At 43.1% G+C, this 21,239-nt stretch overlaps 6 protein-coding genes across 6 annotated transcripts; 3 read left to right on the forward strand and 3 right to left on the reverse strand.

Moving 5' to 3' along the window:
* Positions 1 to 248: 248 nt before the first annotated feature.
* LOC128303843 (transcription termination factor, mitochondrial) lies at positions 249 to 2,293 on the reverse strand. Its single transcript, XM_053040920.1, has 2 exons — positions 1,846 to 2,293; positions 249 to 1,781 (listed from the first exon to the last, which is right to left on the reverse strand). The coding sequence occupies exons 1-2, from the start codon at positions 2,219 to 2,221 to the stop codon at positions 280 to 282; spliced, it is 1,878 nt and encodes a 625-aa protein (XP_052896880.1). The 5' UTR covers positions 2,222 to 2,293; the 3' UTR covers positions 249 to 279.
* Positions 2,294 to 2,654: 361 nt separating this feature from the next.
* On the forward strand, positions 2,655 to 5,390 carry LOC128302446 (conserved oligomeric Golgi complex subunit 4). The gene is made up of 5 exons (XM_053039272.1): positions 2,655 to 2,787; positions 2,868 to 3,065; positions 3,137 to 3,964; positions 4,048 to 5,186; positions 5,265 to 5,390. Exons 1-5 carry the CDS (start codon positions 2,698 to 2,700, stop codon positions 5,305 to 5,307), a joined length of 2,298 nt encoding a protein of 765 aa, XP_052895232.1. The 5' UTR covers positions 2,655 to 2,697; the 3' UTR covers positions 5,308 to 5,390.
* Positions 5,314 to 6,452, reverse strand: LOC128302448 (ATP synthase mitochondrial F1 complex assembly factor 2). Its single transcript, XM_053039274.1, has 4 exons — positions 6,313 to 6,452; positions 6,054 to 6,250; positions 5,867 to 5,977; positions 5,314 to 5,793 (listed from the first exon to the last, which is right to left on the reverse strand). Exons 1-4 carry the CDS (start codon positions 6,383 to 6,385, stop codon positions 5,362 to 5,364), a joined length of 813 nt encoding a protein of 270 aa, XP_052895234.1. The 5' UTR covers positions 6,386 to 6,452; the 3' UTR covers positions 5,314 to 5,361.
* Positions 6,453 to 6,785: 333 nt separating this feature from the next.
* LOC128302447 (uncharacterized) lies at positions 6,786 to 8,640 on the forward strand. Its single transcript, XM_053039273.1, has 3 exons — positions 6,786 to 6,837; positions 6,949 to 7,521; positions 7,594 to 8,640. The coding sequence occupies exons 2-3, from the start codon at positions 6,993 to 6,995 to the stop codon at positions 8,427 to 8,429; spliced, it is 1,365 nt and encodes a 454-aa protein (XP_052895233.1). The 5' UTR covers positions 6,786 to 6,837; positions 6,949 to 6,992; the 3' UTR covers positions 8,430 to 8,640.
* A 33-nt stretch (positions 8,641 to 8,673) lies between these two features.
* On the reverse strand, positions 8,674 to 12,629 carry LOC128302449 (putative defense protein Hdd11-like). Its single transcript, XM_053039275.1, has 4 exons — positions 12,538 to 12,629; positions 9,710 to 9,933; positions 9,451 to 9,581; positions 8,674 to 9,060 (listed from the first exon to the last, which is right to left on the reverse strand). Exons 2-4 carry the CDS (start codon positions 9,915 to 9,917, stop codon positions 8,896 to 8,898), a joined length of 504 nt encoding a protein of 167 aa, XP_052895235.1. The 5' UTR covers positions 9,918 to 9,933; positions 12,538 to 12,629; the 3' UTR covers positions 8,674 to 8,895.
* A 1,806-nt stretch (positions 12,630 to 14,435) lies between these two features.
* LOC128300999 (uncharacterized) lies at positions 14,436 to 20,420 on the forward strand. The gene is made up of 10 exons (XM_053037278.1): positions 14,436 to 14,535; positions 14,805 to 15,303; positions 17,310 to 17,717; positions 17,788 to 17,942; positions 18,015 to 18,170; positions 18,248 to 18,323; positions 18,485 to 18,817; positions 18,892 to 19,083; positions 19,159 to 19,539; positions 19,610 to 20,420. The coding sequence occupies exons 2-10, from the start codon at positions 15,109 to 15,111 to the stop codon at positions 19,895 to 19,897; spliced, it is 2,184 nt and encodes a 727-aa protein (XP_052893238.1). The 5' UTR covers positions 14,436 to 14,535; positions 14,805 to 15,108; the 3' UTR covers positions 19,898 to 20,420.
* The last annotated feature ends 819 nt before the right edge of the window (positions 20,421 to 21,239 follow it).

Consider the following 21,239-nt stretch of genomic DNA (forward strand, 5'->3'; position numbering starts at 1 on the left):
CTTTACGTGCTTGCCTGAACATCCACGTGAAGATATTCCAAGTGAAATCTTAAATACACGGTTGCCTACGTAACGTGCAGAGGTGTCGAACCTTTTTACCAACTTACCAACCAACGTATCAACCTGTGTTCGTTTCCCTATACAACCACTTTTTATGAATAACATAACATCCTCAACCCTTCACGTGATGTACTAATTTCATTCGTTTGTTCTAATCACCTAGCAAGCATTTATTCACTTACTTTCAAACCATACAACATTTAAATTTTACTTGACCTTCTAACCATACTGGTGCACTTTTTTCTTCTGCTCCTTCGAATCCATCCATTCCTTTATGAACATATCATATTGACGCTGACTTTTGCAAACGATAATCAGGGATTTTGGCCGGCACCCGATTTCCTTCAGCTGTGCCATCCGCTTCTTCGTTGTCTGTAAACTGTGCATCAGGATGCGCGGGTTCAACGCAATGTCGTTTGGTTTATAGTCCAGTTCATCCAGTAGATAGTCGATCACCTTTTTCACCTTCGTAATGCGCACATTCCGTACTGAGGGTGTTTTTATGATGATCGAATTGGCTACTTCAAGGTCGAACCCTAACCGCTTGCAGAAATACTCTACAATCGTTTCGTTCTCGCCTAGCAATGCACCACTGTCTTTCGTCAACTGTAGCGATTTCTCCAGCACCACGTCTGGGCATCGAACCATCCATGGCATCAACTTCTTACCGCGCACTGCCTTAGCCCGTGCGATACGTTCGGCCACTATGCCGGGTGAATATTTGAACGCCCACAGATCCGCCAATATATCGTCCCGGTTCATGTGCTCCAAGAATAGCTTCAGATTCGCAAGAAAGCTATCCTTCGGCACGCGAAACATGAACGTTCGGCGAGCAAATTGTTCAGTCACTTCGCTCGGTTTAAATCCAGTATTATCGGCAAAGTAATATATTCGGTTCGTGTTGAATGGGCCGAGCTGCTCGTTGTTAAGATTGTTAACAATCTTTTTCAGCTGATATGTCTTCAGCACACACATTGGTATAACATCGTTTAAATTCCTCAAACAGTGAAGCATTCCTAGTGTGGTTATCTTCTGCTGAAGATCCTCTCGCTTTGTCTTTAGTACTGCCGCTTGTTTAATGATCATTTCAGCGACTACCCCTTTCTCCAACAGGAATTCGATATTATCGATCAGGTAGACCGATCCATTACACCTTTCGTATATCTCTCGACTAGTTTCCTCCGTGCAACCGAGCAATGACTCCATGCGCTTAAGCACGTACGTCTCAAACCAAGTGCTTGTTACGCTATCTTTAAACACCGGTTGCGTACCCTTCTCTATGACTGCTTCAAACGATTTGCCTAGAGCGATGTCCGGGACGCGCACCATCCACGGTTTAATCTTTTCCAATGGAGAGTTTTCCAACGCTTGTAAACGTTCACGTATCGAAGCCGGTGCGTAGGCTAACACGGACAGGTGTCTCACAACATGGGCCGGTTCGAGATGATCCAAACAAATATTCAGATTGGATATGAATTTGTCCAGTGCGATACGATACACGCGTATGTTGGTGGCGAAGAATTTGATCACAATAGCAACTTCTGTGCTGGTTCGTTCGCTGATGTAATTGATACGATTGCCACCAGATATTGTCTCCTGCTTGGCCACATCGATCATGCGTTGGATGGACTTGAGCGAGGCTTTCAGAAAAGGGGAAAGCATTTTGCAATCTTCTACCGCAGGAAGTTCTCGTAGTAATGCCAATTTCGTCGCAAGTTCATCTGAATAGGGAGCGCAAAAGAAGTCGTTAGCAGCATTCATTGAAATGTTGTGTTTCTTTTATACCTGTCGGAGTTGAAAGCACACGTGGATTCTCGTAAATAAACTTATCCTCGATGCCATTTGACCGCAGTAGCTCGATGTTATCTGTAAGCAGCTTTGGTGCAAAGATACGCAATGCCTTTCGGTTTGCTTTGTACAATTTTTCCGTCTGCCCGTGACTACAGTTTAGCAGATTTTTAAGGCGCAGCAGTAGCTCCTCCTTTCGCCATAATGCCGTCGCTGCCGAGATCGAATCGTCCACCAGTGGCAGATCATCCTTGTTTGCGTCGTCCGTACGAAATGCTTGACGCAAAAGCCCGCCATCAACTGCACCGACATAGAAGCTTCTTGTGCACAATGAATTACAGTTCTTCGGAACAAGCTGCAGCCACTTGAGCATCTTTCACTGCGAATCAATGCATTTAATTATCCTAAAAGTAACACTAGATCGTTCGATTTTCACAAGAAAAGGTGTTTGATAACCAGCCGGTGTGTTCTGAACTGTCAAAAGATTTGCTTTGTAAACAATCCCATTTGTGACTATCCCTTCTTGGCACCCACTTTCTGTTCACTAAAAATCCTTCGTGCCAAGTTATGGAATAATTTCCAACATGATAACCAATTTATATATCAACTTATCAATTAATGGGCTTTATTGATTTCAAACTAATTTTGCAATTCAACAAGATATTCAATTCAAAATATCGTGAACTCCCGGAAAAGCTTTGTTGTGGTTTTTTGACGGCATTCAAACTATCAATGACGTTTCTCTCATTGTCACTTTTTCCGCCAACAAGTCACTTTTTGTTGGTCGATGTAAACAACCGAAAACATTCAATTTTATTTAGTATAATTTCGTTAAATTTAGTCGTGAAAATGATGAAACTGAACGCATTTATAGAAGAGAGTGATATCTGCACCGCGGAAGGCATTGAAGAAGTATGTCAAAGAATAACGGATAAAGAAGTATGTGCTAAACAAAGAGGGTCAATTAACAAACCCATGAGCGATCATACTACTAATCAATGCTTTTTCGTGCTTTGCAGCAACAAATCGATACCCGTTTGGAAGAGATTCTTTCGCAACAGTGTCAACTAGAGGCAAAAATGCGTAACATAGGAGTAGCGTTGAGTGGACTAAACGTGGTGTCTGAAAAAAGCAAACAGCTCTCGGAAATGATCAATCATACAGCCACACTAGCCGAGAGTGTAAGCGCCAAAGTGAGAAGATTGGATGAAGCGAGGGTATGTGTGAAATTATTACATTTACCATCACATTTGTGTAACATCATGTACAATTCCCTTTTGCATTGCAGAGTCGCGTTTCGGAATGTCAACAGCGGGTACACGATCTAATCGATCTTCAACTCTGCAGCCAGGGAGTAATCAGTGCGATTCGCGAAGAAGATTTCGAGCAAGGGGCCGGACACGTGAACCGATTCTTGTCAATGGATAAAACGCTACTTCAGAAGACAGCGGACGATGTAAGCGGATCTATAACGTCGGTCAGCCAAGCGGTATTGACGCTGGAGCAGGCAACTGTTCAAATTCAACAAATGGTGAACCAAAAATTCGACGAAGCTGTTAAACGAGATGATCTTGCCTCGGTAGAAAGGTTTTTCAAGATATTCCCCCTGCTCGGTATGCACGACGAAGGGTTGGAAAAGTTCATGACGTACATTTGTGGCAAGCTGCAAAACAAAGCGGCAAAAGAGTTACGTTCTTCAATGGATATTGCAAAAGCGGAAAAGCGTACCGCCGTTGCGTATGCCGACACATTAACGATTCTGTTGGAAAATATTGCTCGAGTCATTGAGGTTAATCAGGCAATCATCGAGAGTTGCTATGGGCCAGGACGATTGGTGCAAATTTGCCGCATACTTCAACGGGAGTGTGATGACGAGGTGACGAAGTGTGTGCAGGAGTTCAATCGCAACCGCCAGACAGGAAGAAGAATTGCGCAGATAAACGATTATATTAAAAACACAGGCGGTAATTCGACCATGGGCCACTACCGAAAACCGTCAGGCGGTGGTTCGATTGACAAGCTAAACGCGAAGGATATCGATAGTTTGATTGGGGAGATCACGATCATGCACTCGAGGGCGGAATTGTACGTAAAATTCATCAAACGAAGGTGTGCCGTAAGTATTGCTACGATACCATTACAATAGATCATATAATAATTCTTACGATTAATTTAATAATTTTTTAATTCTCCTTAAAGAACGATTTGGAAAAAAGCTCCCTTTCGCCTGTTGTAAAGCAAGAACGGGTATCTGAGTTGCACGCACTGTTAGCAAAATCCCGTCTCAACACACAAATGCAGGAACTGCTCAGCACATATTTGCTGTTCGAGCGTTACTTTATGGAGGAAAGTGTTCTAAAGGCGATCGGACTGGATAAACTAGAGGAAGGCCAGCAGTGTTCCAGCATGTTGGATGATGTTTTCTTTATCGTACGGAAATGCATACGTCGCTCGAACGGTACACAATCGCTCGACGGAGTGTGCGCTGTTATCAACAATGCGGCCAGCTGCCTCGAGGAAGATTACCTTAAAGCCCTTAAAGCACCTCTAAAAGCCGGTTACCCTACCGGTTACATCGATTTGGCTCAGGCATACAATGCATTCCAAAGTTCCATCCAACAAGGTCGCTTACAGACGAGCGATTCGGATCAGGCACGCGGAAGGTTCGTTGCCGCTCTCAATAACGCCGATATGTCAACGGAGTTTATTGAAACACTTTGGAAGATGATGACCGAAGAAACCGAAATCACATTCCCAGCGATGAGTGCGCGGGAGAAGGAAAAATTAGACAGTTGTTTGGGGGGTTTAAAATCTGTCGGAGATTCACTGAAAGCGCTTGTTGATTTCGGTTTTCAGCAGCTTCGATCGTCCGCCATTAAACCGCGACTGCATCCATGGGTCGATCAATTTTTAACGCACAATCATAATCTTACGGAAGATGAACTGGCCACGTACGAGGCAAGCGAAACATTCGTCCAGTTTTTGATCGTTCAGATCGATGGGTTGCTGAATTCGTTCAAGGCGGCGCTAACGCCTCGGAACTATGATGCGCTGGTTAGCATTGTAACGACGGAAATAACGGCCCGCATGGAACGGGCCGTTAAAAAAACGACATTCAACCGATTGGGAGGACTGGTACTCGATCAGGAAATTCGAGCCCTTGCCTCCTTCCTAACCGGCGCAACGTCCTGGTCAGTGCGGGATAAATTAGCAAAACTTTTACAAATGGGGACGATACTCAATCTGGAGAGTGTGTCCGAGCTGCCAGAGTATTGGGAGTCGTCATCGGCCAGTTGGCGTTTAACAGCTAACGAGGCACGTTCCATTTTGGCACTTAGGTGAGTATTATTTTAATTCACTCACAGCAATGTGATGAAACTAAAGTTTTTTTTCATTCTTTTTCTCATATTTCGCAGAATCGACTTCAAAATGGAGGACATTAAGAAGATTAAATTGTAACCGTAAATAAACTAATAGCAAACAATTTATATTATTTCGATATTTAGTTCACAACTAGAGCGAAATCTTTTCCTTAACAAATACATTGCTTGTGTTGAAGTAGATGTACAGTACGGCCGCAGAAAGTCTGGCCTGCGAATCTAATCGCTGTACATCATGAGCCCATTCTACTTTACCCCAGTGGCCCTGCTGGAATTCCTCCTCAAGCCGGGCGAGACAGACCGCCTTCTCGATCGGTATGTATCGATCGACGCATGCCATCGTGAGAATAATCGATTTTATCGTGTCCACCGCAAATACAAACCCGTGCAAGGCAGCAGTATTGTAAGATGAAAAATATCGACTCAGATTCATTGCCACACCTGGCTCAAACGTTGGCACAACGAGCGAATCCGTGGAGGCGAGATTAATTTCGTACCGTTTGTTGCACCACTCTACAATCGGAGTCCACTCTTGATTCTGTATCATTTTTAATTCCGGCTCTTCCTGTAAAGAATCAAAGACAAATCCAGTTAATAGTGAAAGTAGGTGCATGACCAGTACGATTTACTTTACGTACACTCGAGTGGAATAAAACAGTGTCGGTGTTGATGTAATTTACCAAATAATTCACCATATCGTGCTTCTGCAGACTGTTTGGGTTATCAATCACTGTACTGCTTAGTGCCGTCTGTACGTAACAGAAAGTAAAGCTTCTTTTAGAAAAAAGATGCCGGAGTCAAACAAAAAAAACCCGTATTACCTACCAGATGCATGGAGGATCGGTCGATCACTTCCTTTTGTGCGTCCCATTCCGTTGCGATCGCAATGGCAAGCGGTTCACTTTCAACGTAAAACGGTAGTCCTCTCGGTGTTTTAAGTTTACGACTATCGAGCGTAATTTCATACCGACCGTTGCTTGAAACAACACCCGCGTTTTTGTAAAATCTTTTCGGCGGTGTGGCTAGAACAGATTCAATTGTACTACCTACTCAATGTTACGATGGAAAACGTCTTCATACTTACCATAATGTCTTACGCTTATTTGAAACGACGAACGTTGGATTCGTGCAAAATTAGAAACACATGAACGCAGCATTTTATTTCTCAAGTCCCTGGCAACTCGACTTACTTACATAAATGCGGCAAAATATGCTCAAGTTAGAACAGCACGAAGTGTTTGTTGCGAAAATGTACACAAAGCAAACTGGCTATCCTGACAGTTCGTTTGACGTGTACGTGAAGTGTGCCCGTTTTTCATCGGCAGATACGGCCAATTATTAATAAATATTATAATTTATACCTTAAAATACTACATCCAAGTAATGCGCCGTGTAGGAATGTTTTAAAAACTGTACATTTCAGGCCTCGGTTGGTGGTTTCCAAAAGGAGAATGAAATGTACATAATACATAAATACATCAGCACGGCTTGGTGCGTGAATGTTTCTCTTTCAAACTACGAGCCTGACAACAGGCAGTTTGTTTTGTTTCCGCGCATTTCATTTGCAATTCGCCGAAACTGCGTTTCATTGCGAAGGCAATTTGTTGCGGTAAGTATCAGAAAATGTTAGCCATTTCTGTGTTTCTAGTGATGAACCGTGCATTTTAATATATATTACTCTGCTATGAGTTGTAGTTTATTGTTTGTGGAATCGTTTCAGCTTTTTCGCGCTTACTTTATTCTGTGCCATTCACTCCATGTGCCATGAAATCCCAGTACAGAAATTTCAACCCAAACAGATGCAACGTGTGTTTCCAGAATTCTCCGGACGAGCCAAACGTGGAAAAGAATCTAAAACATTGCGCAAAATGCAAACTTATAAAATATTGCGGCAAGGATCATCAGAAGATGGATATACCGATCCATCGCGAGTTTTGTTCTGCAGTGCATACGGTGCTGAAGAAAAGTGGTGCCGATCATGTACTTCGCTGTGCTGAACCATTTCTTGGCACGCGTTTCGACGCCGAACCGGACAACCTGACCAATCTCATGAACCACGTCAATTGTTGCAGTTTGTTGTTATCGAAAATTTTAAAGCGTCCACTACATCATCACGAGCAGCTCATGCTAAGCTTTGTTTCCTTGTGCAACGTCTGTATGGAGTACCGAACGAAGCTGTTTCTTTGCGACGCATGTCACCAGGTAGCTTACTGCAGCAAGGAACATCAGCAAAGTGACCGAGACAATCATACCAAGTGGTGCGATGGACTGCGCATCAACTTTTATTACAATGGTAAGATTAGGTGCATTAAAATATGTGTACATGTGCAACAATGCCACATCGTGACATTCTTTCATATTACAGCTAGTCCGGTTAGATATCCTGAAGCCATGCATCCCGTGTTTTGGTTTTCCGATTGTGAGATGCTCCAAACCCGATTTCCAAAGGATACGTTCGAACTGGCAAGCGCAATCGCGCAGGAAGGCATCAAAACCTGCGAAACAGACTCGGGCAAAGAGATGACAGAGCAGATAGAAGATATAAAATTGGCGGGAATGTTTTCACAGGTAGGAACAATTCTGTACGCTTTACGTAAAGTCAACTTGTTCGATGAAATAGGTAACGAACTAAACGTGTTTGTGCTTGGTGCGGAAAATGAACATCTGTTCTTCAACACGATCACAGAAGCTGCGATTTTCTCTTTTTTGCCAAATTTGCGATGCCTGCGGTTGTTCCTAATTGGGCCGAATGTGGAGGAAGCACCATGTAGCGTCAAGCATTTCGTAGGAAACCGCACGGTCGAGATCGCAATATACAGTTGTCTGTATCATGAACTGCCTGAAAATTCTAACCTTCCAAAGCCGCACCTTGCCATTGCTTTCAATTGCGGTTTTAACGAGTTTATCGGTACACCTGCACAAACCTGGAACAAAACAATAAGCGAAATTCTAACCATTCCAAACCTTCCGTTCGCTTTCACGTCCTACACGCAGAGAGAATCGATTGATGATTCTTGTATCGTAGAATTGATAGCGAAAACAAATAATAGGTCTTGCGGAGAACTCGTGTTTGTGATTCGAAACGCAGTGAATCCATTCCGCCATCCGGTACCACTTCGTAACCCTATCCGGGACGATAAAAATCACGTATTATATCACAAAAATGGATTCCTTTCCATTGGTGTGATGCAGCTAGGATAAGACCGTTTACAATTTTTTATATGAAAATGTTTTTTTATTCATTTTATACATGCTTATTTCTACAGCAAAGAAAACACTAACGATCTTGTTAGGGGAAACGTAACGTTCCATTTTCTTTGTACACTACGTACAACGGGAAATAATAACCTTTTTTGGGACATATTTTGTAAGGGTAATATTGCTGTATCTATTCACGAATTTAACAAACATCACTTCAATAAAGTACAACGATTAGAGTAAAGTAAAGTATGCAGTTTGTATTTAATGTTCATAATAGACGATGATCGTATTTATTGTCATTCAGGTAAAACAGGATGGTAAACGTAAGTTAATGATAATTGTCCGGTTGAGTAAAAACAAAACAGACTGCCTCCTGATGGAAATCAGTTAGGTCTCCTAATACTGCTTCCCTTTTCACGGTAGGTCACCGGGACCACCATGGCTCAGCGTATCTTCAAATAATTGCTTAGTTTACCTTCAGGAAATCAGACGTGTGCTTCACCCAGAATACGCCTCCGTTGAGTGCGATCGTGCAGTAAACTTGCGCCTGCTCGCTCAGTCCCTTCGGGGAGATCCAGTTGAAGGTGATAGCGTTCGGTGGGTTTTCAATCTTCTTGTGTGTGATGGCCGACTGCAAAGAATACAAAATTCCACATTGAACGTAAACTAAAATCGCATGATAGACAGTTACAATTTAAACTGATTTCGAACTGGACCAATGTAACAGATGTGATTAATAGCCCCCCACGCTATACTAAATCATCAAAGGTAGTTGACAGCTCATGTATGGTCGTAGACACTATAGCTGATGTGTGATGGTAATTAGGACCACTTAGAACAGTGAGCTCCCCTTTCACGTGTAATTAATATCCATTAGATATCTCCCGTCTGGTTACGGTACACGATCACGACAACGTGGCCGCTTCCATCCTGCGACTTGCAGGACTCGACGTTTCCGCAGTTAGAATGCAAAATGAGCGACACTGATACCTACGGGTAGTGCGAATGCTCAAACACTTACCGCCTTGGAATTGCCGCAGTCCAGCTTCTGGACGTAGTTGTTGTTCGGTGGCACGTCGAATGCACCAACTGGTGTCTCACCTACGCGCGCCTGGCAGAGCAGTCCCTTGATCGTGTCCTTGGCGCTGTTACCTGGCGTTAGAAAGATACAGGTGAAACGATAAAGATGTGTGTAAGTACTATATTTTGCACGTTTTTGTTGCTCATGTTTATTGGATTCCAATTAGAAAACCCGTTTGTTTCCCATTCCATGCCCATACCTTGCACAGTGATCGTGACACCTTCGCCAGCTCTAATCTGCTTCTTCGAAAGGATGATCTGGTACGGTGCAGCCGATTTCTGAGGGTCGGTGTGATGCTGCGGGACCATATCACCACAGGCACCGTTCGGGGCACCGGCCGAGAAGCTCAGCGTTGGAACGGCACAGAGGGCCACGGTCAGCAGGATACACGCGAAACGGTAAGCCATTTTGAGTTGTATATAGCTGTTAGAAATCCACACAAAAGCAAACGAAATCAAGATGATATGCATTGTTACTACATTAAACTGCGAAGTTGAATTTTACATTGCTTTCACCATTTTTAACTTAACGAAACGCCAAAACGTATATACTTTTCGCTCAAGTAACAATGTAATTAATGTCAAATGATTAAAGTGTGTAAGGTCGTATCCATCTTCTTTAAACATTGCAAACACAGCACGTGTACATATATCCGGCAACGCAAAGTGAGACGAAGTTTTCTTTGCTACTTCCACACGGAAATACATTCGCCGGCCTTGTACATTTAGAGGAAGTTGATTATACGTTGAAAATTTTTTACCGGTTGATTTGATGTATCTATCGATCGTGTTATAGATATTGCTCTGGCTTCTGTCCAATTCACTTCTCACCATTGCGGGAAATTAATGGAGCGGTAAGAAATAATCGAAAGTATCGTACTGAGGTATGGGGTACGTAGCTTCAAGTGCTTAACTGGCCATATCAAAAGTATCTACACCCCCTTCGGGGGCTGTGAACCTGTCAACCGGTTCAGACTGTAATTATGTGGGACGTACAAATTAGCATAGTGGCGACATGATGTCAGCAGGTGAGGTGAGGAGTGCAACTGGCCCGAACAGACAGCATCTCAACTGGTTGTGACTTTTGGGTCAATGCTGTCCAAGTCTGACTGCATAATCAAGCTATAGACCCGCAAGAGAGCAGAGTACTCGATGGCTGGGTCATGCTGTGTAGCTGTTCTTTTCAAAGAATCGCCCTCTACGGTCTTGAACATTTCCGTTCTCATCTCAGTTTTTAGCATCTGGAAACAAAACAGGCCCATCAATCGAGAACCTGAAATCAATCAAGTCTAGTTTTCCCCTCATTCGCTATGCGTGTGTTTAAGATGGCGCCAATCAGCAAGACGTAGCAATTTTGGAAGACCTTGAAGCGGACCAGTGCTTATAACGTTCGCTCTACGCACGGGTCAATCACCATTTCTGTGTACTGAGAGCCGTGGTACGATGGCGAAGATAAATGTTGCCTGGTTGCGAATATGCTAAGACGTGTGTCATGAGCCAACATACAAAACTGAACACGATCAAAACGGGTCCAAGTGAAACAGGTTTTGCTTTTTGTTTTAGGCGCTGGGTTTACCCAGTCGAAGAAACTGAGAGTTAAAAACATTAATATTATTGTACTACGATCGAAATTCAAGTGCCGGAGAACTTGTCAGATATTTAAGCTTATTGTTGATGAAAAATGAATAATTTGCTGGAATTGAAGCATTTAGAAGCTTCTGGTTGATTTGCTAATCTTGTTCATCCTACTTTCTTACATATATGTAGACTGTGGCCATCTTGAGTGTTCAATCCATCCAGCTGCTAACCACGTGTTAGAGATAGCAGAAGAGCAAGGTTTGCTTCAACGTTTGCAGTGACAATGAAGACGAAAGCTATCCTTCTTCGAAGCGGAAATCCTTCAAATTATGTATAACCTATCATGCGGGACGCTGGCTTTGGAACCAAGCAATCTTCGGCACCTTTGGCAACTATCGACAGGTCGTGCCTCCATGCTATAAAAACCTGCTCACTCTCGTTGCCGGCCAAGAGTATTGGACAAACAAAATCACCCTCCAAATTGGTTACCAGACATAAACCTTTTTTTTGTTGTAGGATATGGTGCGAAGGTTAACCGCTTTGAATCTAATCTCTTGCTGGGAGACTACTTTGCATGAACATATACAGTCATTGCCCGCAAATAAAATGGAAGATTGCGTCGCTCTAACCGTATATGATCCAGCCTTTAGGACTAGGAAGTTTGTGAATTTTGATGTGTTATTCATATATTCAATGCAATTCGCATTAAAACCTCATTTCCTGAATCTTGAAGCTGGTTTGTTGAAGGACATATTACATTGATGTGGAGAAAAGGTAACATCTCGTTGCAAGACAAAGTTCAAGAATAATGTTTCAGATCAGATCTACTAATCACTCTAATCTTCTCATACATCAGTTGAACGGTTTACGTTGTGAATAGATATTCTACTATTCCTTCATGGCCGCATGCCGTCTGATATAATGGAGGAAACCCCAACAATGGTGGCTTATTTCCCTTCGATTAAAGAGAAGATACGAGACTTGCCCAGTATCTCGTCGAGCTTGGTTAAAAGGAAATCGTTGCATGATCACGAACTCTCAATCACCGGTGCGCAAATCTTGTAACGTGTACACAATTATAGATATATCACTGTCAAGTGCAATGACAACCAATTTAATAAAATTGTAGCTGAAACACATCGATCACGTCCATTTAAAATCCAAAACGCATTGAAAAATGATTTCCCTGTCCTTTTTCACATACACATCTACGCAAGTCGCTTGTTTCACAAATTAACCAATGTACTCTTATGGTTGCAAATAAAATGGCTCATTAAGTAGGATCGAACCGAGGTCACACCCAGTACCGCACTCTACATTTACATTGCAATCTTTCTAATTTGGGCGGAAGTTTTATCCGCTACATTATACACGCTCGATCAAAATATTCTTCACTACAGTTCCACTACGCTCCACTGAACCGCGTGTCTGTGTCTTCCGGCACACTTACCTGGGTTCGATGGGAGTCTGATTTAATAAAAAGCTTTGATGAAGGTGAACACGAAAACGCCACTGAACACTGTTTGAATTGATCCTCTCGTATCGAACTCAAAACGCTTATTGAAACGTCTGGCCGTGCGTTGCGAAGCTTTTGTTCGTAACCGAGTGCAAACCTCCCCCCTCATATACGATGGCCGGTTGTTTCTATGTGGTTGAGAAGAGAGATCGTTACCGGCCGAAACTGGGATTTTTTTGGTCTAAGCTAGGAAGGCACGGCTTGTGAGAACGATTGTCGTGAACGCGACTTCCCGCAAATGCGTGTGACGCAATAGATGTGCGTACGGGAGCTTTTTCGCATCGTTGATGGATGCACCGATAAGGTAATTAGCCCGCTAGTCTCACCGCATACATCAACGTCTTTTTAACACCACTTAACTGCTTTTACCGCATTGAGTTTATTGATTGGGTAGACTATGTACCAGAGATGAAACTTCTTGAGTGGGTCACGTGAAAATTAAGAAACAATACTACCAATGACGAATATTGTATTGCATATTTTGTCTATAAGATTATCCAAGGACGGCAGGTATGATTCGTTCCATATTTGTTTACAGATAGTCCTTTAATCAATGGTTGTTTATATGTAACTCTCTTTTCTCGTAGGCTTTATAGACTCAGTAGACTTTGTAGACTTATTGTTACCAAGTACATAGTCAGATCATCAGGCTCCGTACCACGACCACCGTCAGTCTTTGCTATGGTCTGGACAGGTATTGGTTCTATCTTCAAAATGTTCCAAAATCAACAAAACAATTATAAAAAACTAATTTAGTTGTAATTGTGTTCTCTTAATGAGTTTTTAGCCGCATTATTTCATTAAATCTACACCATCAAATAACCTAAGCACTTCTCGTTTCACCTCCATAGCAGAGCACAATGCTACAGCTATGAAAGATGAGAGAGACCCTAGCGATACTTTACACTACAACGGCCGCTTTTTAGCGTTTGTAACTACGGAATTATTTGTAGTAGTTTTTTGTAGCTGTAGTAAGCTTACATAGTTATTAACCTACTTTATAAAATATATGTTTTCTTAACCTGAACCAGTTAATATAATTTGTAAGTGTTTGTTAATAACATTTGGTTACTTAGTGGTAAGTTACCATTACTGTCTTTATTTGTTACCCTGTCCTTATTTGCGGCCCACAGTCTCTGGACACTTGACACAGGATAGGAAAGGGAACGATTGGCTTTTCATGCTAATAACGAATATACCGCCGGGTTATGCGCCATTACATTACTATTGTCAGCTCTGTTAATATTGTTTTCCTTTATATGTTCCAGATGTGTTCCGAACCACAATGATCGTCGTTACACATGTTTGCATTTTTGCAACACGATCTTCTGTACGATCCATCATAAGACTTTTCACTTTTCTCGCACACATATCCGTTTCCTGAAAGTTTAAATATTTTACTCCTCATATTCGCTTAATTTCTCAAACTATTTTATAAAAGCTGTCCGCTTCGCCCGACTGAGAAATTTCTGTCTTGTATTTCTACAACATGTGTTTTTTCTCCCCAAGAAATTCTCTTGATTTGGAAGTTCCTATCAATGGTTTTGTTTGTGTAAACCTTCGTTTCTTGCTGCCTCTCTTCAACCCCTATGCTACGGTACAGGCACCTCTTTGCGGAAGCATAGATTAGGAGTTTATCTTCTTAATAACTGATTTCTCAAGCAAAATCTACATAATAAACATACTATTAATTGAAACAAAACCAAATAAGAAAGTTTTGCTACAACTACCGTATGTACAGGCCGTTCGTTACCATGGCAATGCCATCTGATCACCAAACATGACCAACGCCGAAACACGAAAATGTACACCATCGCTGATTGTCGTCATGTCTCGCGATAGGCAGTCGTGTATGGTCCGGCATCGGATTCGGTCGGTTACGAAAGAAGAAACAGCGTTGCTTTGCTACAGCAAGCCTTTGTCCGGACACTGGTAAGTAATGTGAAAAGTAGGTAATATTTGGATCATCCAGTTGCCACACGACACACGCGGTTACGAATGTTACGGAATCAGCATTTTCAGCACAAGCATATGCTGCATGTTGTGGAAGCTATATTTACATTGTCAGCATGCCGGGGTTGGGAAGAACGAACCGGGTTTTTTTTAGAATCTGTTAGTGTAGTTGTGCTCATGTTGGTCGTTTGACCGAAGAAAGTATCGATCGAAAGTAATCGTGTGAATTGATTCCTCTTTCTGTACAGGTTCACGCTCGCACCAAAAAGGTAGTGGTGTTTCGTCCTTATCTCTGTGTAAAGCTGTGCGTTCGTCTGTAGGAAGCGTCAAGGACTGCCACTGCCACTGGTCAGAAAGAAAACGCCGGCAACGGATCAGTGCTATCAAACTAGAACCAACCGATTGGCCAATATTGGGCGTGAGCAAGCTATCCCACAAGCTTCATCTACTTTAGTCGCAATTGGCCGTGAAATTTCTCATCAAGACGTAACAAGTGTTCTAACAGATGGTGTCGGAGTAATTTAAGTGCATGTGTGAACGTTAAGTTAGAAAATGGCCGGCATACTCTTTGTGGTGCACATTCCATCCGCTCGATATGAACGGGAGTTAAGGCGCAAGGAGCAGGAACAGCTTGCTAAAACGACAACTGTCACCACGGAAGATGAGAAGGACGGTGAGCGACCGGTCACCAAGTCGGATGAGATGGAACCCTTCGTAACGCCACAGCCCAAAAAAGCATCATCAAAGGTAAGAAATGTGAACCAGGAATGGAATAATACGGTGTCAAAGTAACTCCTGCCCGGGTTGCACCGAAACCGCTATGGCAGCTATCATGGAAGTCATCGGAATCGATCGCATTTCATCTGTGTATTATCTGCTACACCTATCATCAATTTGCACCCCGGCCAGATACGGACACTGGTGTGCGTTATCAAAGTTCATCGTTTGAAGTAGTTTGAGGTACATTGCTTTACCACAAACAAGAATACTTGATCATGATCTTCCCGTATGCACAGTTGGGATGAAGTACACTCACACACGGCTACCGTGGCCGAGATGACCGAAGAGCTAGTACAAACGATGGCGTCTTCCGTTTAAATATCAGGCATGGCCGAAATGGCGCGAACGCCACATGTGGTATTGCCGACATATAATGCCAGATGGTAACTTCCTTCCTGAACGGAATGAATGCTAGTTTCGTTTGCAATTCAATGACCCTATCCAATAATGATCTCCGGGGTGTACTTCAAGACACAGCGAAAGCAAACATAAAACAAATGATCGCTTTATATGATTGCACCCTCTTTCACCGATCATGGTGTGTGATAAAATTTTCCGACACAAAAAAACCACGCCGCAAACGGTCCGCAGTATTGATTGTGTAGTACCGATTTTCTCCTTCTACTAAAACCCCGGCCAATGTTTTTCTTACTAATTTTAAAGGTTCTTTAGTCCCGACAGCCCATTTCCGTTTCTTTTGCTATAAATATCGACCACGTTGGTTGTTGGTTGGCGTTTGTGTGTGTGTTTTTGTGTTTTATTTTAGCTCAATTTTCGTTTTCTCCTAACCTACAGCTTCTATTTGAACAAGTGAAACGGCGAAATGCATTGCACCATGAAAGGTGAAAAAAATTGATGAATTATGGTGCTAGCTGCAATTTGTGGCTTACTTCCGAACAGAAGAAAACAATATGTAAATGGACAACTAGGTGAACGAGAGTTTAGAATATGATAATTTGGTCGGCTCCTTTAAGAAATGTGTCTTTGAGAAAGGGCTTGTTTCTAAAATTTAAATTTTTAATGCACTCTCTACGAACTATTCTAAACATTTGCCATTCTGAATTTTAACAACAACCCTATATTATACATAACAACACCGAAAAGAGCTTAAATCATTCACAAGGTAGCGAAATGCATTCCACACCGACAACATTGTCCAAGGGATGAGTGTTAACTGTTTACTTTTCGATTAAAATGTTGTGTTCCACTGGTTCCTTTCCACCTCAGCCTACATAGGCGGATTGGTCAAATAGGGTAAAGAGATAATTTCTTTGATAAGCAGCTACAATATTCGCATGCGCTGCATTCGTAAGCGCTATCTTCCCTCGAATGTGAGGGCAGTATGGGAACGAATTTATCAACCACGTGTCATCTATTTTTCTCAACATAGCGCTGCAGTGAAATCGATCGTTTGTCACTATTTTTTTTTTGTTATTGTTTTGAAAAGCTTGTCGTTTGTTGGATTAAATCCAAGCGATTCTTTAAAACATATTGCACTTGATGCCATGCAAACGGACAGACAGTCGATCAGCGCGAGAGGATCATGGTTTAAAACATTCACACTATTTAAAGAAGCACCTTCACCGTAGCGTAGCGTCTTCTCACGTGTTACTTTCTTTTACGCTCTCGCCTAAGTCACGCTTAGAGCACAGACAAAACGTGTTAATAAGCATTTGTGTATGTGTGTGTTTGTGTTTGTGTTTAAAAATAACTTTACGAAATGCGTTCCATATTCCATTCGGAAGTAGGAAAATATGTGCACCACGGTTGTCACGGTTGTTTTGTAAACGAAACAAACTATTTACTATGACTCGATCGTAGATGTTACGCCGTGCTGTATAAACACCCCGAACATTGAGTTCCTCCATGGCTAGAACTTCTGATAATGGTTTGGTTGCAGTTTTATATTAAAACACATCCCGACCGTTTATCACATGTTTCATAGTCTTTCATTGGTTCCATTATCCCAATAGATACCAAAATCCTGCAATGTAATGAAACTGTCTGATGATGATGGTAAAAATACGGACCCGGTTGGACCACCGGTGATCAAGTTTATCGATCAGGATGGTGAGGAGGTAGCTTCCCAAACGGTCGACCCTAAGGAGGACGATGCCGATGAAGGTGAAAAGGGAAAGGACAAAAAGTCGAACTTCCTGGCGGAGCCGTTCGATCGGGCATCTGCACTGCGCAAGTCGTGGGATGGCTTTAAGGATCTCATCGGATCGGCGCGCAAGGAAAAGACAGCACGTGAGGAGGCAGCCGAAAAGTTGACCCTGACCGGTGACTCCTCGATGGAAGAGGTGCTGAAAACAATCATTGCCGAGAAGCGCATTCACACTGCTGCCTGGATCGAAACGGATAAGGGCAATGGGTTTCACGTAAGTTTGATCATAGATTCTCGAGAGCAAAGGCAACTATTTTTTAAAGATGTTTGTGTCTTTTCACTAGATTATGTTTTCGATCGAATCCGGCCCCATTGGTGATGATATCATCTACATGCTTAGCTCCTGGGGCGTTGGCCAACGGTTCAATTCGACCATCTCGATCACGTCATGCACGCTGTACAGTCAACCGCCGGAACCGGGTTTCGAGGAAGCAGAAGTGTGAGTATTCGAAGTACGGGGTAAAGCAACCGTAGGAAGAAAGTGATATTGATCGATGCACTTACTAATTAGGGGAGCAGCTAGCGACCCAAACAAAAACAACGATGGCGCGTGGAACACCTTCCTATCGACCGTCCGGGCACGGCTAAACGTGGCACAGATCGTGGAGGAAGTGAAGCATGATGCACAAGTGTCATTCGATTTCGTGTCGATGCTTGCGGTGGCTAGGTATGTGACGGAAGTGTAGGTGTGAATGGTTTAGACCCGGGAGTAACGATTTTTCCATTTTCGTTTCTATTCAAAAGTATTTTGGCTGCGTTTGGATTGGTTGAGGACAGTTCTGTGTTCCTCATCGCCAGTATGCTGGTTTCGCCGCTAATGGTAAGTGTGCTTTCCGCATACAGATGGCGCTTGATAGAGATGAGTTTAAAGTTTGGCACACAGAGGGCGCTAAAAGCAATTGCATGTCCCGTAATGTGTTTTGAATTTTACCACCATTATACGGTACCAGTTGCTTCAAATGATCTCTACATTCATTCTAGGGTCCTATTATTGCAGTTATTTTTGGAACAGTTGTCAAAGAACGTACCCTGCAGTTGATTGGACTGAAGAATGAAATCATCGGCATTATGCTTACCGTATCGGTGGGTTTCATCTTTGGCTTGATCGTGTGCAACATAGACGAACGGTACAGTGTTGGGGAGGGTATTACGCATGAAATGTTGGCCCGTTGTGAAATGCACTCGCTGCTGGTCGGTATTGCCATTGCGCTACCATCGGGGGCAGCCGTTGCCATCGCCATCTTGGGTGAGAACATTGGATCGCTCGTCGGTGTCGCCATTTCTGCTTCGTTGCTTCCGCCTGCAGTGAATGCGGTAAGAATTGCTACATACAGGTGTTGAATTATGTGTGATATTATTAATTATTATGTTTTTTTTACCATTTTCAGGGCGTACTGTGGGCTTTATCGTGTCTATACTTTCTGTTTGGATCGGAAGAATCTCGCTATGGAACGCTCATCAAAACTCAAATTTATTCCGAAAACCAGGGACTCGAACTATTCACCCTCGGTTGTATGAGCATGTCTTTGACGTTGCTCAACATTTTCTGCATTTATCTGGCAGGCGTAGTGTTCCTAATCGTAAGTGTTACTTTAGAAAACACAACACAAATCCAGCTGATGAACTAATTTCTACTCTTTACATCTCTCCAAAAGATCAAAGAGGTAGCACCGGTGGTACCTAAAGATCAGAAGCAGTTCTGGAAACACGACATCAAGATTGCACGCGACTATAACCGCACGCTGCACACGAATGATGGTCACTCGATGAGCAAAAATCTCATGCAGGAGCTAACAACGTTGCACCACAACAATGAAACAACTGGTGGGCTCCGCGGTGACTACCTACTGAATTCGGCCTCCAAAGGTAATCAGAACACCTGGTCGCCGAGACACAACTATCACCAGCGAGATCACAGGCCCACGATCCAGGAACTGGAAGCGCTCTATCTTAGTCTATCGGCCAATACCGCAGAAAACCAGTTCCACTACTCATCACACCATGCCGGACCGCATTTTGCGCACTTTGAACGACTCGTAAGTGGATATGCGGACATTAGGCGGTAAGCGTATTAACTAACTCTGGGTCTACTATCTCTTCCAACAGTCTACCTCACCCACACAACATCGACGCATGAATCCCTCGAATCCGATCAACATTCACGGTGGAATATCACGCCACAGTCGATTCTCGGAGTCACTGCGTGGAGCATCCGCACCATTATCAAAGATACTAGAGGACGTTGCTGCGGGTACGTCCGGCGCAAAGGGTGAAACCAGTCACGGTGGACATCATGGTGGTAAATCAACGAGAAGCTACGGTTTGCCGGGATTCAAGCGCAGCTCCAAAAAGTTCACCGTTACCCCGGCTTACGATCCGATCCAAAAAGAGTGAGAACTCTCAGGCAGGCAAAAAAAGGATTCGTATCGGTTATACAAAATGGCTGTTTTATGTGAAGGGTGCTGTAAGGTGCGTCCGTGGGTCTAGGCCGGGATGCCGGCAGCAACCGTTTTGGTATTGTCTAGTTCTTATTGCTTCGATTTCTCGATTGTGAGTGTTTGTTGTTATTGTTTAAGTTTCACTTTTCTCTTCGTCATCGTGTTCGTTTGTATTGTGTCTTCACCGTCCACTAGCAACAGCACAAATTTGTAAATAGTCGTATCGTGTAAGACCGCAATAGTTCTTAAGCGAAGATCAGGTAAGAAAGGCAACATTTGCCTGGTGGGTAGTCTGCAGGAAGCAAACGTGATTAGGCATCTCATGTGGTCTACCAGCCCCAGAAGCAAATACGAAGGTACTGTACTTAATCGGTTCAATGCTAAATGAACGTGAAAGATGCTTCCAAGCATCAGCTAAGGCAACATGCTTATCGTACACAATGATTCTAATAAACATCGTGTGGAGGTGATGAAGATTACAATCGTACATGAAGATAGGATTTATTGGACAGTTTAACGGATTTCGGGAATTGTTCCCCAAGAGAATTCCCCAATATCCTTGCAACAGGAGGAATTCTTCTTTTTTTTCTGGGAGTTTTTCTCACGATTAGTTGTATGTCTTTCACAATTGATTTATTTTCTTGCCTTATTGGTTGCATGTTTCAAATTTCAAAAGATAGCTTTCACTCGTCCCCCTGCTCGTCCCTTTTCCCTTTCTGTCTTTTACTGTCCATCGACTTCCTCCTCTGGCATCTTCCAGATGACCTTTTCGCGAAGAGTTTTTGGTCCGTTCGAAGCTTCAACAATCCGCACCATGTCTAGCCGAATGGGTTTCGTCTCAACGAACCGGTCTGAGGATTCGGTTGTATTACGGGTCGAATTGCTGGTTTGGTGATTTTCCTTACTAACTGTCTCCAAGGCGCTACCATCCATTGGCAATGGTCCCACCTGATGGCGCTTCTTGCTAATGGTGATCGTTTGGTTTCTCACATTGCTCGTATTTTCCAACCGCTCGATCTTGATCTCTTCCGTTGCGAAGAGGGGTTCCGAGGGTTGTTGGGCCGATGGGTGATTTTGTTGCTGTTGGAAGCGATGCAGCTGCTGTTCCAGCTGCTGCTGCTCCAACTGTTGCTGGTGATTATGGTTGGTTTCCACACGCATATCATCCACCGCGTCATTATCATTTGTATTCATGAGAAAGTCGCTAATCTCGAGAAAGAACTTTGCCGGTAGGTTGTTACCGTTCACTTGCAACATTGAGGCACTTATGTCTGGAAGCGTTTGGGAGAAATTTTCGA

Source organism: Anopheles moucheti, chromosome 3, assembly GCF_943734755.1.
Source record: "Anopheles moucheti chromosome 3, idAnoMoucSN_F20_07, whole genome shotgun sequence".
Lineage (NCBI taxonomy): Eukaryota > Metazoa > Arthropoda > Insecta > Diptera > Culicidae > Anopheles > Anopheles moucheti.